General features: G+C 35.3%; 1 protein-coding gene across 7 annotated transcripts in view; it reads right to left on the bottom strand.

Moving 5' to 3' along the window:
- LOC145684416 (uncharacterized) overlaps positions 1-13,413 on the bottom strand; it is a 270,639-nt gene that overhangs the window by 69,113 nt on the left and 188,113 nt on the right. Inside the window, exons 1-2 of one of the 7 annotated variants that reach the window (XM_081756752.1) lie at positions 7,879-8,031; positions 1,229-1,805 (exon numbers count right to left, since the gene is read on the bottom strand). The exons of 3 other annotated variants lie outside the window; for them this stretch is intronic. In XM_081756752.1, the coding sequence (XP_081612878.1) occupies positions 1,229-1,689 (461 nt within the window). In that variant the 5' untranslated portion in view covers positions 1,690-1,805; positions 7,879-8,031. Of the gene's footprint in view, positions 1-1,228; positions 1,806-7,834; positions 8,032-13,413 lie in introns of those variants that run through there. 3 more of the 7 variants (XM_081756753.1, XM_081756748.1, XM_081756749.1) reach the window with 3 other exon arrangements.

The following is a 13,413-nucleotide window of genomic DNA, read 5'->3' as shown; positions in this document are numbered from 1 at the left end:
ACGTGATATCCAATAATTGCCTTTTTCATTTTACACAAAATACGATAGAAATCTTGATATCAGGATAATTAGTAACGCGTATAACTTTTTAATATTATGTCCTCTTTATACATCAGGTCATAAATTTTGTTTCGTATATACAGACCATATTAGTATACACATTTTTTCTCATACCGATTCCGTCTATCAAAGCCAAACTTGGCACACCCATTTATTATCCCCTATAGTATTTTTGGAGATACATTTGGATTGTGCGTCTTTACCTGCGGCCATTGCATAGAGAACAATGTTGATAGGAGGAACTTTTACAGGTTAATTTCCCGACTTTCTCCCAATTTCTTCTTATCAGGTACGTTATAAGCGACAATACCTGCCACCTCTGGAAAGCCTGTTTCATGCTGAAGCCAGTGAACTATAAGGCATGGGAAACATTTGCTTTATGTTAACAGGGTTAATGGGCTCGAGGGACCTACTCCGTTGTCCATGCCACCTAACTTTTATTGGATTAACATATCTTTGTTATGTTTATCGAATTGACTAAGTTTGATTCAGATGTCCGGATGACACGTTTATGTCTGTTCGTTGTCAGATAAGAAAATATTTACTGAAAGACACAAACAACGAAACAGACATTTAAAACTTACCTTGATATGGGAAATTAAGCCTTTTTTTGAAAACGTTTCTCAGATCCTAAATCAGTAGTTTCAAACCTATGTCCTTGGTACATTAGTGTGTCTTAAGATTCGACATGTGTACAGGAAATCATTCAAAGATGTAACATAGAAAATTTTAAAAATATTTAACTAAAAATGATATAAATTTGAAAGAAAAGAAATAATCTTTAGCGAAAAAGTACACATTTAACTGGTAATAAAAAAAATAAAACTTAACAAAACATTATTTACATACCTACTTACCTATCTCACAAATCAACTGAAATCTGCATAAAATATATATAAAAATGGAATTGGTTTGTAAATTTTATTTCAGAGATAGCACGCTTTTAATTGCTTCTAGATATTTCAGGTTCCTTGTGCAGATCGACCATTGAATTGTGATCAACTATTTTGCCAAGTTATTCATTACGCTGAAGCATCCTTCTTATCCAAAACTCTAACATTAAGTTAGCGAAAGTAAAGTCAAGCAAGGCAGAAGATATTTATATATATATATACTAACGAAAATATATGGATCATAACCCTTACGAAATGAACATAAGTGAACATACCTGAGTTTCTGGGAATTCCTACTTATTGAATGACTATCAACGTCTCGAAAATTTCTTTCGCTCTCATCTTGAGAAATGGAAGACATGTGATGACTGATTGGGCTTTCCGTAGCACTTGTGAAATTAACAAATTTTGGCTCAACATTACTGTTGGAATTTACGTGTAAGTAAGGCGCTGATAAATGATTGTCCAAATATAATGGCTTCACAGCTAGCTTCCAGTCCCCTATTGGATCTTGTTCATTGTCTGCAGAACAGAATTTAAAATTGAGCTCTAAATTTTCTCGTAGCATGGATACCTTACTATCTTTATCTTCCTGAATCTTATTTTCTGTTTCTTGCTCAAATTCAGAATGTTGCATAGAAAGTAATGCAAGAGGATTCGTATCTTCCAATTCATTGGCGTCAAAAATATAAAGCTTAGAGTTGCCATCTTCATTATTGTCATTTTTTGATTCCATTTCGACTTTAATTAAAGCAACGTTAAAGAACCCAGACGCTATCTACTTAACATAAAGTTCATTATGCTAATGAGTTGAGTTTTCTATTATTCGCTGATTGAGGAATGCGAATGATTCTGAAAATATAAAGAAATATAAATCATTCGTTGATGTAAGTCACTACATTCAACGAAACAATATATAATACAGTAATGACTGGAAAAAGTTTGTCGAAGATGCCTATAATTAAATTGAATATTACGTTATTGATCTCGTAGAGTCTTTCTCAAAATGATACTAAACTCAAATTACTAACTCACTCACTCTGTGGCCTGCTAAAGCTAGAGGGCCAATACCTCGATCACAAAAGCTCTCCATTGACTTTTGTTTTTAGCCAACTAGAGCCAGTTTGTATTATGTATTCATATCTATGGGATCCGTAATACTATTTTCTCATCTATATCTACTTTTCCTAATGGACGCTTTGCTATTGGTTTTCCAGTTAAGCCATTCTGCAGACCTCGCGCCACGATTAAATCTTATACAGAGGGTTGACAGAGTATAAAGAGGCACGAAGGCGAACTCTATTTTTAGAATCTGGGGTGGACAATGGTTTACGCTTAGCCTTTCCGCGTCAAAAGATGTGGTATCAAGGGTTGCCAGCACGGTAAAATTGATTTAAAGTACATTGACCTTCAAAAATTTACCCAAAGAAATTACCAATCGCGAACCGCACTAGTATTTTCAAATAGTGAGCTCCTTTTTTTCTTTCTTTCTGCGTACAGTGTCCTTTATTTATGTAATTCAGAAATTATGCATGACTGTCGTAAGTAAACATAGCAATCGACAGAGGCGGACTGGGCCGCCCGGATACCCGGAAACTTCCGGGCGGGCCCTGCCCTCTTCAAAAAACTTAAGATATTACTCGAATATTTATAACTAATTCAAAACTGTGTTCTCGTCCATAGTAACCGGTGGTGTAACTAACGGGCCCGTAGTACTAGCAAAGGGGGCACTAAGGAAAGGGAACCCCTGCCCAACAAGTAAACTTGTTTGTTGACAAATCAATAAGACAACAAAATACTGTCTCAAAAATACATGTAAGTTATTACCTCGAAAATGTAATCTCGTCCATAATTTAGGTATTCCATAATGTGATGTGCAGTCGATAATATATAAAGAGAATGGAGCTGATTCTCCTACAGTAAGGAAACGAAGTTTGACATCGAGTTTTTAGACGCGAGTGATGGCGAAAAATAATGGTCTTCAGAGAACTGCGGTGATGTTAGAAAACGGGCACGAAGCCCCGGAAATCGGGCCCCGAAGTTTCGACTTTGTGTGGTTTGAATCACAGTCAAGAAAAGAAAGTTTTATATATATATTAAATATGTTTTCATACAGGTTGAAAAACCACAGATGTATTTTTTTTCTATGTTCATTGAATTGGAAGATACCAGAAGTTTTCACCTAACAGTAAAATACTAATTATTATTTTATGTTACGTGAATTCTGTAGGTGAGTGGATCATAACAGAAAAAGGTTAAAAGGAATTTAACCACAGTTACACGATTGATAAAAAAGACTGCCGTAAATTTGCTTCGGGGTCCAGTCAGTACAGTTGAGAAGGCAAGGCAATTGCTTTCAAAAAGTCTCCATCGTTCCAAGCATAGAGATGAATCTCTCTTGCCCATCAAAGATTGGTTCTTCTAATTTCTTCTGCCGAATATTAACGTAAGAGACAATCTTCCTCTTTATCCTAAAATATGGATAAATGTTAGATTGTGATTTTTCAATAAAAATACTTAAAATTCTTAACGTGTACAAGGAAATGTTTCCCATCTAAATCACTCTTTTATAGTTTCAATTAATTAGCTTTCACTTTTGTAATCTCAAAGAGTTAGTCGTCACTTTTGGAACTTCATTTAATTAGTATTACATTGAGCCTTATTATATTTCACTGGACTAAAATAAGTGTTTATTAAGATTTGAAAAAAGAAAAAAATGCAATATCATACATTTTTTGTAAGCAGAATCCAGTTCCGACATTACTGGAAGATTGAATACAAAACTCAATATAAAATGTTAATTTAAAGAATCTTTACAATTATTGGATCATATTTATCTGCTAATTGTTGAATGTATTTCAGAATTTGTCAAGTTGCTCAACAACGTTCAATCACAATTAAGTCGCGCGTATCATCCTACATAACTCGTGTACTAAAAGTGGTACGTAGTTGAGTACTATACCATAGTTTAAGAAACCTTCCGCATTTGAAATACTTTTCCTTTCTACGTATAGCTCATTTAGGTACACTGTATTTCATATTGATAACGGTAAAATATTTAGAAACTTCTTTCATCTGTAGTCTAAGACCACCACATGTTAACGTACGTTCGTTTCGGTTAAACTAAGACTTCATTTTCGATTATTTTTCCATGATTATGCACCGAGGCTAAGGAAGACGGGGTGAGCTTTGTGGTGAGCAAACCATGTGCGTGTTTTTTTTCCGGAATTCCTCAGTTTCATATCGATTTCTCTCTCTTCTGTTATCATCCAAGCTCCTTTACATAGTATCTATTAGGCTCCGTGCAATTCGTGGGAAGTTAAGCCAATAATAAGAATATCAAGCTTTGTAGACACTTGTCTGTACAAGTGTATGTCTGTAGACAAAGTACTCAGCGTAGTGGTAGACCGACTACTTTTACTGTCTGAATCCTGGTTGGATACAAGATAGTGCCAAGTAGGCTATGCAGTGAATAACCACCATCTGCGTGGGTATTCTCGGTGTCATATATCACATTGCAGCGCATCATATTTGTCCCAATTTTACAATCTCTCCATTAACTATCCCCTCACAAGAAAACCTCGGTTCCTCTCTTAATGGCTGGCTACGGGTCTGTCTAGATATTAGAATAATTTGGTTTATATATCAGTTTCCTATATTTAAAATAAGCCTTGTAACTTATAAGACATTCAAGTGTCTACAAAGCTTGATATTGTTATTATTGGCTTAACTTCCCACGAATTGCACTGAGCCTAACAGATACTATGTCAAGGGGATCGGATGATAACAGAAGAGAGAGAAAGTGATAGGAAACTGAGGAATTCCGAAAAAAAAGCACGCATATGGTTTGCTCACCACAAAGCCCACGCAGTCTTCCTTAGCCTCGGTGCACACTCATGGGACATTAATCGAAAATGAAGCCTTAGTTTAACCGAAACGAACGTACGTTAACATGTGGTGGTCTTAGACTACAGATGATAGAAGCCAGCTTTTCGAAATACAGAATAATTTAAGAAAAAAGGCAACTTTTGAAGAAAAATCCCGAAATTTTCGTTTTTTTTTTCTTTTCGTAACTTGTTTGCCCCTCAACTATTTTACTGTACTGGATTCTACAACTAATAGAGTAAGTTTATATATCGAGTTATTTGTTCAGGTCAGGTACGACTTCTTTATTGTTTTCAAACTAGTATTGTTGTTTTCTTACAACAAGTGTATGTTAGGTGATCACCACAAAATAGAAGTCTTTTAGTTTTCTTATTACCTTCTCAGTTACCGCGAGTTGTATATCTTAATATATGTTTTACCGGTTGCGTAGATCGAATCTGGCAAGTATGAAAACACCATCATTAAACCAAAACACAAAAGAGATTCAAACTACTTTTTAAGAGATTTTTCTCCTTTGAACATCGTTTTCTTTTCGGGAAATATTTAATCTGACCTTCAGAGATTTCAGCTGCCAAAAGTAAGAGCTGTAAATCGTTATTTTGAGTATGATGTTGGTATAGTTATTCACAGAATTCGTTTGTGGATATTGTTAACACATTCTCTCTCTCAAATTACGGGAGACTCAATATATGTTATATAGATAATAATAAACTTTTAGTTCGTTTATAAATTTTAAATAACTTCGTTTCAAGAATTTATGAAATTTTTAAAAGAAATTATTACTGATAATATTAATATTTATTGCAAAATATTTCTGTCATTCAAAAATATCCAACCGTTTTAAATGCAATTCGTTGGAATTGGAGTGCGTTCACCGATTTCCATTTTTCTGTTCTATCGAATGTTCGAAATCTTTTTCTTGTGATTCTTCAACTTGTTGATGATTTTTTTTTTTCATAATGTAGTAGTAAAATGCTTTTTAAAGTTATAATAGGGAAAACTAAGGTGGAACCCATTCTTAACTTTGCAATAAGCCTAAAATATCTTTTAAAAGTCCAAACATTTGCTACGGAAATCTTGCATCTCCGCAAAATCTTAGCTCCTTATTCTTCTTCTTTTTTTTAAACTACTTTCTATCGATACCTTTCATCATTAGCTTTTGCGCTGAATTGACGTCACAGATTAGTAAACTAAATGTTACCTTGTAAATAAGCATAATATAGAACCTACAGTTTTGAGAAAAAATATATATATAAGTAAACATAAAATTGTTGGTTTGTTAAACATTAATTTCCTTTTCTTCCAGGATGAGTCAGATACCGGAAAGTCGACTCAAGAACTCTTCTTTCATTCTTAAAAGTGCAAGTAGGTAACAAGTCATTTCCATGAAATATTGATCATGGCATAATAGGTCAACATGAGTTTATTGAACTTCTTATATAGGAAGCGCATTTACGTTTATGATCAAAGCTTGTAAACTGCATGGATTAGTTTATATACAAAGACCAATGCATAAAGCGAGGTCAAATAGTAGTACGGGCACATCCTGTATTTCAAATCAACCCTGGTAACTTCATTAACGAACTTGCCTTCCATTCTGGTAACATTTTTGGACTCCTGTGGAAAAGTTAAGGGTAGCAACGTGGCTTCCCCAAACATTTACTACAGCACGATGACATTAAATGGAATATTTAGTTTTGGGCACTGCCAACGTTGCTTTCTTAATAAATAAAAAAAAAAAAAAAATGGTCAATGAGATGAGCTGTGTCATGGAATTTCATTATTAGTGTGTTGCAATCTGCGACAACCTCGAGACGGCCAGACTTTAGCACATGAGGTTAAAGTGTAGGACAATTATTCTACTACAAAATAAATGAATAATAAAAAAAAATAATATAAATAAAATTAAATTAAAGAACAATAATCTATATCACATGATGCAAACGAAATTACGATATTTAAACTTCTTGTGTAGCTTTTTATACTACAGTGCCAATGAAGAAACCATCCTCTGGTAGGTGGTCCATTCAACCTCGAATGCTATCTTACTGACTCATGGTAGGGCAAATCTAGTGGGCACACAGAGGGGTACCGAGACGGAGCACGCACGTAAGCTATGTCAAGTAAAGGCTTGAGTCAGGGTATTAGAAATATATGAATTCTCGCAACGACAGAAGTTCCAATAGCACTTATAATTTATTCCCATTAGTAACGTTCCATTTTTAAACATGAAATACACCTTTTGTACATTGTGAAGAAATACTGAGTTGGAAAGTAATATCAACTTCAGTCATCTTTCATATGCATTTACCCATTTTAATATTCGTAAACACCTATAATTTGGCACCAGTTTCTTAAAACATGTAGACCCGACAAATACCTCTATTATACTTAGTATTCAATTCTTCCGCCTATAGAAATTCGATCCATATAAACATGCCTTTCTATCCGAGAATTAAATTGAATTCGTAAATTTTGCGAAATTATGTGTGCCTAAACATGATCAGCACTAGAAGCTTTTTAAAACGTACATTTTGGATTACTATTGTTGACACAAACCTTGTATACACACATACAAAGGAAAAAAAAATAATTGATTCAACTTCGGTACTCGGTATCCACGAATACGTTAAATATAGTACAGTATAAAATTAAGAAAGTGTTAACTTCATTTGACACAAATGGACAAACTCAGTTTAAATATCGAAACTTCCTAAAGAATATACAAGCGAAACTTGACATAATTTCCACATGTAATATGTTATGCTTCATAAGAATGTAATATTTACGCAATATTTTTTTCTATAAAGGTTTTCAAAGTATTAAGGGAAAACAAATATTATAAAATGAGAATATTGAAAATGAAATCAACACAGTAACATCATTATGATGTTACAATCACTAGAGTAAAATTTCCACAAGGAAGAAGAAACAGACAGTACGTCTCTGAAAACAATATTCCTAAATCTATCCTACTTTTAGCGTCATCAACTTACCTTCCGATGTTTACAAATCATAATGATCCAGACGAAATACTAACCTGAGACGTGCTAACAACTCACAAATTTCTCAGCGAATTAGACACAATATCATATCATTAAAATAGCATAATTCCAATCCTATATTTATCTTCTTCTTCTTCTTCTTCTATATTACAATACCAAAAGAACAAAAAAGATTAATTATTCATAGCTGTCCTGAACAGCAACAATCGATAGTTTTAAAGGTAACAATTTCAATGAAGAAGGCGCAAAGCGGACACGAGATGATCTCTAGAAAACTTAAAAAGAAAAGCATCGTACAAGGCAAGAAAACTGTATCCTGCAGGAGAACGTGCGATTTGTGAACGCATAAAAGAGAAATTAATTGAGGAATAAAATCAAGGTAAAAAGAGGAATAAAATTAACTTTGATACCGTGAAAAGAATGGTATCAAAGATAATTCTCTGAGTCAAGATAGGAAGTTGTGCTTACAACCTGGGAGATTCTCAGCTTTATGCACGGGAAATTTGTACAAAAAAAAACTTCTTTTTTGAACAAAAATATGTTTTCGAATAAAATAAAATGTATGTCAAAATTAAGGGGAAAATTATTATTGCATAGTTAAATAAAATTAAATACTCAAAACAATTGCAAATTTGAGTTATAAGTCAAAATTTAGCGCTACGCACGGGACTCAGATAGCAGGCTCATTTGACAACCTCTATTTCATGGGATATTCTGTGATTTATGGCAGCATTTTAATTTTGTATGCCATCACTTAGGTTCTACATTCATTCTCCTTACTGTTCATTGTCTTTTTAAAATGGAAAATATATGACGCTAATTAAATTCTGTTTTCTGTTTTGTCTCACCGTTACACGCGAGACAGAAAAGTAACCATGCAATTGTTTGCTTCGTCTAAGACTGCTATTATGCAATATCCTTACTAAAGAGATTGATATCTTAACATTAATATTTGCACATTAACACTCATGAAATTTGCATCCATAATTCAATTTAAATAAATTAAATTGCATTCCAAAGTATGAAAATCGATTTGCTTTGCTAGGCAACTCATTTAAGGTTATTACCAGGGTTAAAATGGATTTGAAAAGATTGGGGGACGCATGACGTCAAGCCGTCCTCCGTGCCTATCTTTGTCTAGTGAGGGGTAAATTCCCGGGAAGATATTTTTCGGGAATATTCCCTAGAAATATTCCCGGGAAGATTCCCAAAATGAGAATTTTCCTGGGAATTTATGTACAATCAATAAGAATATTGCATTCCATTCCTATATTATGATTTCAAAGTTAAATTAGTTTTTTTATCACAGTACATTATTACAGTTGTCTCCACATGATTCTTTAAAATTTATTTTCTGGACGGTATTACGTAACTTTATATTTTATTATATTTAGAGAGTACGCATAAATGTGTATTTACTTACAATATGTTCTATGAAAGTACATATGTGGGAAAAATGGTATAGTTAGTCCACATATTTCACACCGCTGAACAGTTTAAATTTATAAGTAAGTAAATTTTCTAAACTTCACTCACTACTGATATTACAAACATTTTTTTTTAATATGATTAACAAATTAGATTGGGTATCTGCCAGAAGATACATGTCTTACCAACTTATCAACATTTGAGCATACATATTTATGCTCACAAAACTTGCAAGAAATAGACTTATCTTTATCGTTTAGCACATAGAATTCCCTTATGACCTTTCTTCCTACCTATTTCTCGAAATTTCATGCGTTAATTCACATGTGAGAGAAGTCCGAGATTATTTTCAGTAATTCGTCAGAGACAGGAGACAAAGACATTAGGGATGGCCAGATCCGGATATTTTGGATCCAGATATCCGGATCTACTTGGTCCGGATATCCAGACACTGGATCCGGATGCGAGATTTCGAATCTTGGATCTGGAACCGAAAATACGGATCTTGAATCCTGATCCAAAAAAACGGATCTTGAATCCGGATCCAAAAAAAACGAATCTTGAATCCAGATCGGAAAAAACGGATCTTGAATCCGGATCCGAAAAAACGGATCTTGGATCCGGATCCGAAAAAACGGATCTTGAATCCGGATCCGAAATTTCGCATCTTGGATACGAATCCGAAATTTCGGATTTTGGATCCGGATCCGAAACTCCGTGTCAGAAAATTCGGACGTTCCGAATCAGCAAAAATTTTCGAAATTATTGACAAAGTGATTTTCAATCCTATGCTAAAAAAAAACGATTTTTAAACACTTGTGGTATGTGATCGTGAGGCAGCCTTGCGTTCTCTTCATTCTGTTGCTATTTGGTTTTTGTGCCTTAATGTGTCACAATTACACCAAATTTGATTGACTAAAACTATTGACTTTGGTGGGAGCAATCTCACTGCTAGATTCGATTCTAGTGGAAATACCCGATCGAGAATGTAGTAAATCCTTTTTAAAGCGGATTTCCTGATGGAAATTTGTCCTTTGTTTCCTGTAACACTAGTCAAATGCTGGGAAGAAACCTTAGTCTGAAGCCGAAGCTTCTTCATTAGGCTCACTCTGCTTCCTTTTCTAATTTCTTCTGAGTTATTGTGATCACTGAATAAGGCCATTTCCTAGTAGTGATGGGCTAGGCCATAGCTAATAGAACAGCCCATAAAATATAGATCAAATCAAATTAAGGAGCAACTTCCTTTTCTTGCTTTTCATGAGATTTTTTCTTTCTTTAATAATTCGTTTCTCTCTAACCGTACCACCCCAGTTAGTATTAAGAATTGTAGTAGAGATAAAGTTCTAAATGTAAATTAATGTATTAACGTAGCTGTAGGAATGGCGAAAGAAGCCTTTAGGAGGAAGAAAAGTCTGTTTTGTAGGACCTTGAATAAGGAGTTGAGGAAAAGACCCATAAAATGCTTCGTGTGGAGTGTTGTACTGTATGGGGCGGAAACGTGGACATTACGTAAAGGTGACGAAAATCGACTGGAAGCCTTCGAAATGTTGGTTGGAGAAGAATGGAAAGAATTAGTTGGGTCGAGCGGAAAACGAATGAGAGAGTGTTAGAAGTGGTGAGTGAGAAAGGACACTTTTATATATTATTAGGAAGAGGAAGAGAAACTGGTTGTGACATTGCCTAAGAAGAGATTGTATCATGAGGGACGTCCTAAGGGATACGGTAGCGGGAAAGAGAGGGAGGGGCGAAGGAGACTGCAATTAATGGATGATATAAAAACAGAAAGATCATACGCGAAGACGAAGAAGTTAGCGGAGGACCGTGGAGCATGTAAGCTTCTCAGCTGCGGCAAGTGACCTGTCAATAAAGGCAGAATACCTATGATGATGATGATGATGATGATAGTGCTGTAGCTGTATGTGTATACAAAATACCATTTGCAGCCTCGAGCAGAAACACGTATCTTTATAATTAGTAATCCACTACTATTAAGTCTGCATGGGTTGTATAAGGAGTTATATCATTCATACAAGCACATAGGTGGATCCAGGGGGACTGAGAAAAGTCGTTCGCCCCTACACAGCGGCATCATTAACAGTGTACTTTAGTAGTAATTTGTGGCAATTTCAGATAATCTAAGTTTTTTTTCACTTCTAGCATCCCCAACCGCCCCCCTAAGAATGCATCCGCCCCCTTGTAACCATATGGTCCAGCTAATCGAATATTAATGAAGAAAATTTTAATTTTTAAGTAAACTTCGTATAAAAGCACTCTTAAGATTTTTTCTCTCAGCAAACAGACGTATATGCATATATGTGTGTGTGCGTCGTGTCTGCGGCAGAAATCTTGGTGATCCTCTCGTCTCTAATTCAGCACAGGGAGCAAACTTCGTCTCCAAAAATTCCTGCCTATGAGTTGTCATAGTTATTTGTAACTTTGGCATCACCAGGCTACATATTGAGCCTATCCGGTGTGTAGAAACGCGAGGAGAAGGAGAGAAAAGCTAAATCAGTCTGACGATTGTTTCTGGTGCGATAGCTGCTTGTAACCTCGTAGTATGTAAAAATTATGTGTATGTGCAAAAGTACAATGGAGAAATTACAAGACCACCCGAAAGAAGATAGAATTATAGCAAGGGAATTCACTCCCAACTTTAAGGACATCCCCCTGGCACAACCAAAAATAATTTTCCTCCAGCATCAACGAGAGTGAAAAGTGACACTGCGAAATTATAAAACTAACAATGTAGTGAAATACAACCGGTAACCCACGACTACCGCGCCTTCCGTGATTGTAATAAGAATAATTGGGCCAAGTGTTAATTTTTTTTCTCATATTCAATTATTCAAATTAAAGTGCCAAAATGTAATGTAATATGTATTTGTACAGTTTCAGTGTCTTTTATTAAAGTGAAAAGTGAAATTTCGCATATCCTTTATCAAAATAATTATCATGGTATAAATTTATATTTTCTAATTTAAGAGATAACCTAATTTACTTTTCTTTCCAGTATAAATAACTAATGCTTATACAACATAATAATTTTCGCATTATTACATTGTACCGGTGTTGAGAATACGATTAGAATAAGCTTTTAGGTCGATTTCCCACAATGTTCTGCCCCGAACTCTGAACCGTGTTGTCCAGTGGCTATATGGTCGGCTTTGGAAAAAGATCCAAACTGTTATTAAAGTCTAAAGGAGACGCCCAAAAGATAAAGGATCGAATCCCGAACAGTTGTAAATGCCCAAACCCTCCTAGGGAAATGCAGAACACGAACCACGTACGTCTTCTCGAACAGGGACGTACAAGGATGGAACCCTGATACACTCATACTCTCCAGGAGTCCGTTCTGGATTCGCCCCTGCGCAAACATAATATACAACTCATTCAAGAGTACATTTTGTTGGTTTTTGAAAATTTTTATTTTAAAGGATTGTCATTTCTCGTGACTACTTATGCAATTTTGTCCACAGGGATACATGCAATTTCCAGTCATTACGCAAATACAGTGCGTACCACTAACTTTCGAACTGAAAAAAAACGTTATAATTTCCGAACAAATATACATAGGGAAATGACATTCACATTTAGGCTAAATACATGACCGTCACAGCAGGTGCTGAAAGTGTCCTCCCTGGACGTCAGGACATGTTTGTACACGGCGTTCCATATTGTGAAAAGTCCGATGTAGAGTCTCCGGTGTGATCGCATGAATCGCATTCTCAATGTTGTTTCGCAACTCTTGCAGTGATCGTGGGCTGTTTCTGTAGACGTAACCTTTCAGAAAACCTGATAAGAAGAAATCAGGTGGTGTCAAATCCGGGGATCTTGGCGGCCACAATCCTTTGGAGATTATTCTGTCACCAAAAAGGACTCAATTTCTGCCATGGGCACGCTGGAAGTATGGCATGTTGCTCCGTCTTGTTGGAAATATTCGCGACGCAGTTCTTGATCGTCCAGCTGATTCACAAATTCACTGAAGATGTGTAAGTAAACTTGTGTGTTTACTGTATCTTCAAAGAAGAAGGGTCCAATGATACGCTGTCGGGAAATTGTACACCAAACTCCCACCTTCAAGGGATGAAGTGGAATCTCATGGTACACATGCGGATTTTCGGTGGCCCACACCCGAGTATTCT

The sequence above is a fragment of the Thermobia domestica genome, chromosome 4 (assembly GCF_964235325.1).
Source record: "Thermobia domestica chromosome 4, izTheDome1.hap1.1, whole genome shotgun sequence".
Classification (NCBI taxonomy): Eukaryota; Metazoa; Arthropoda; class Insecta; order Zygentoma; family Lepismatidae; genus Thermobia; species Thermobia domestica.
This window is presented reverse-complemented; position numbering and strand designations above follow the sequence as displayed.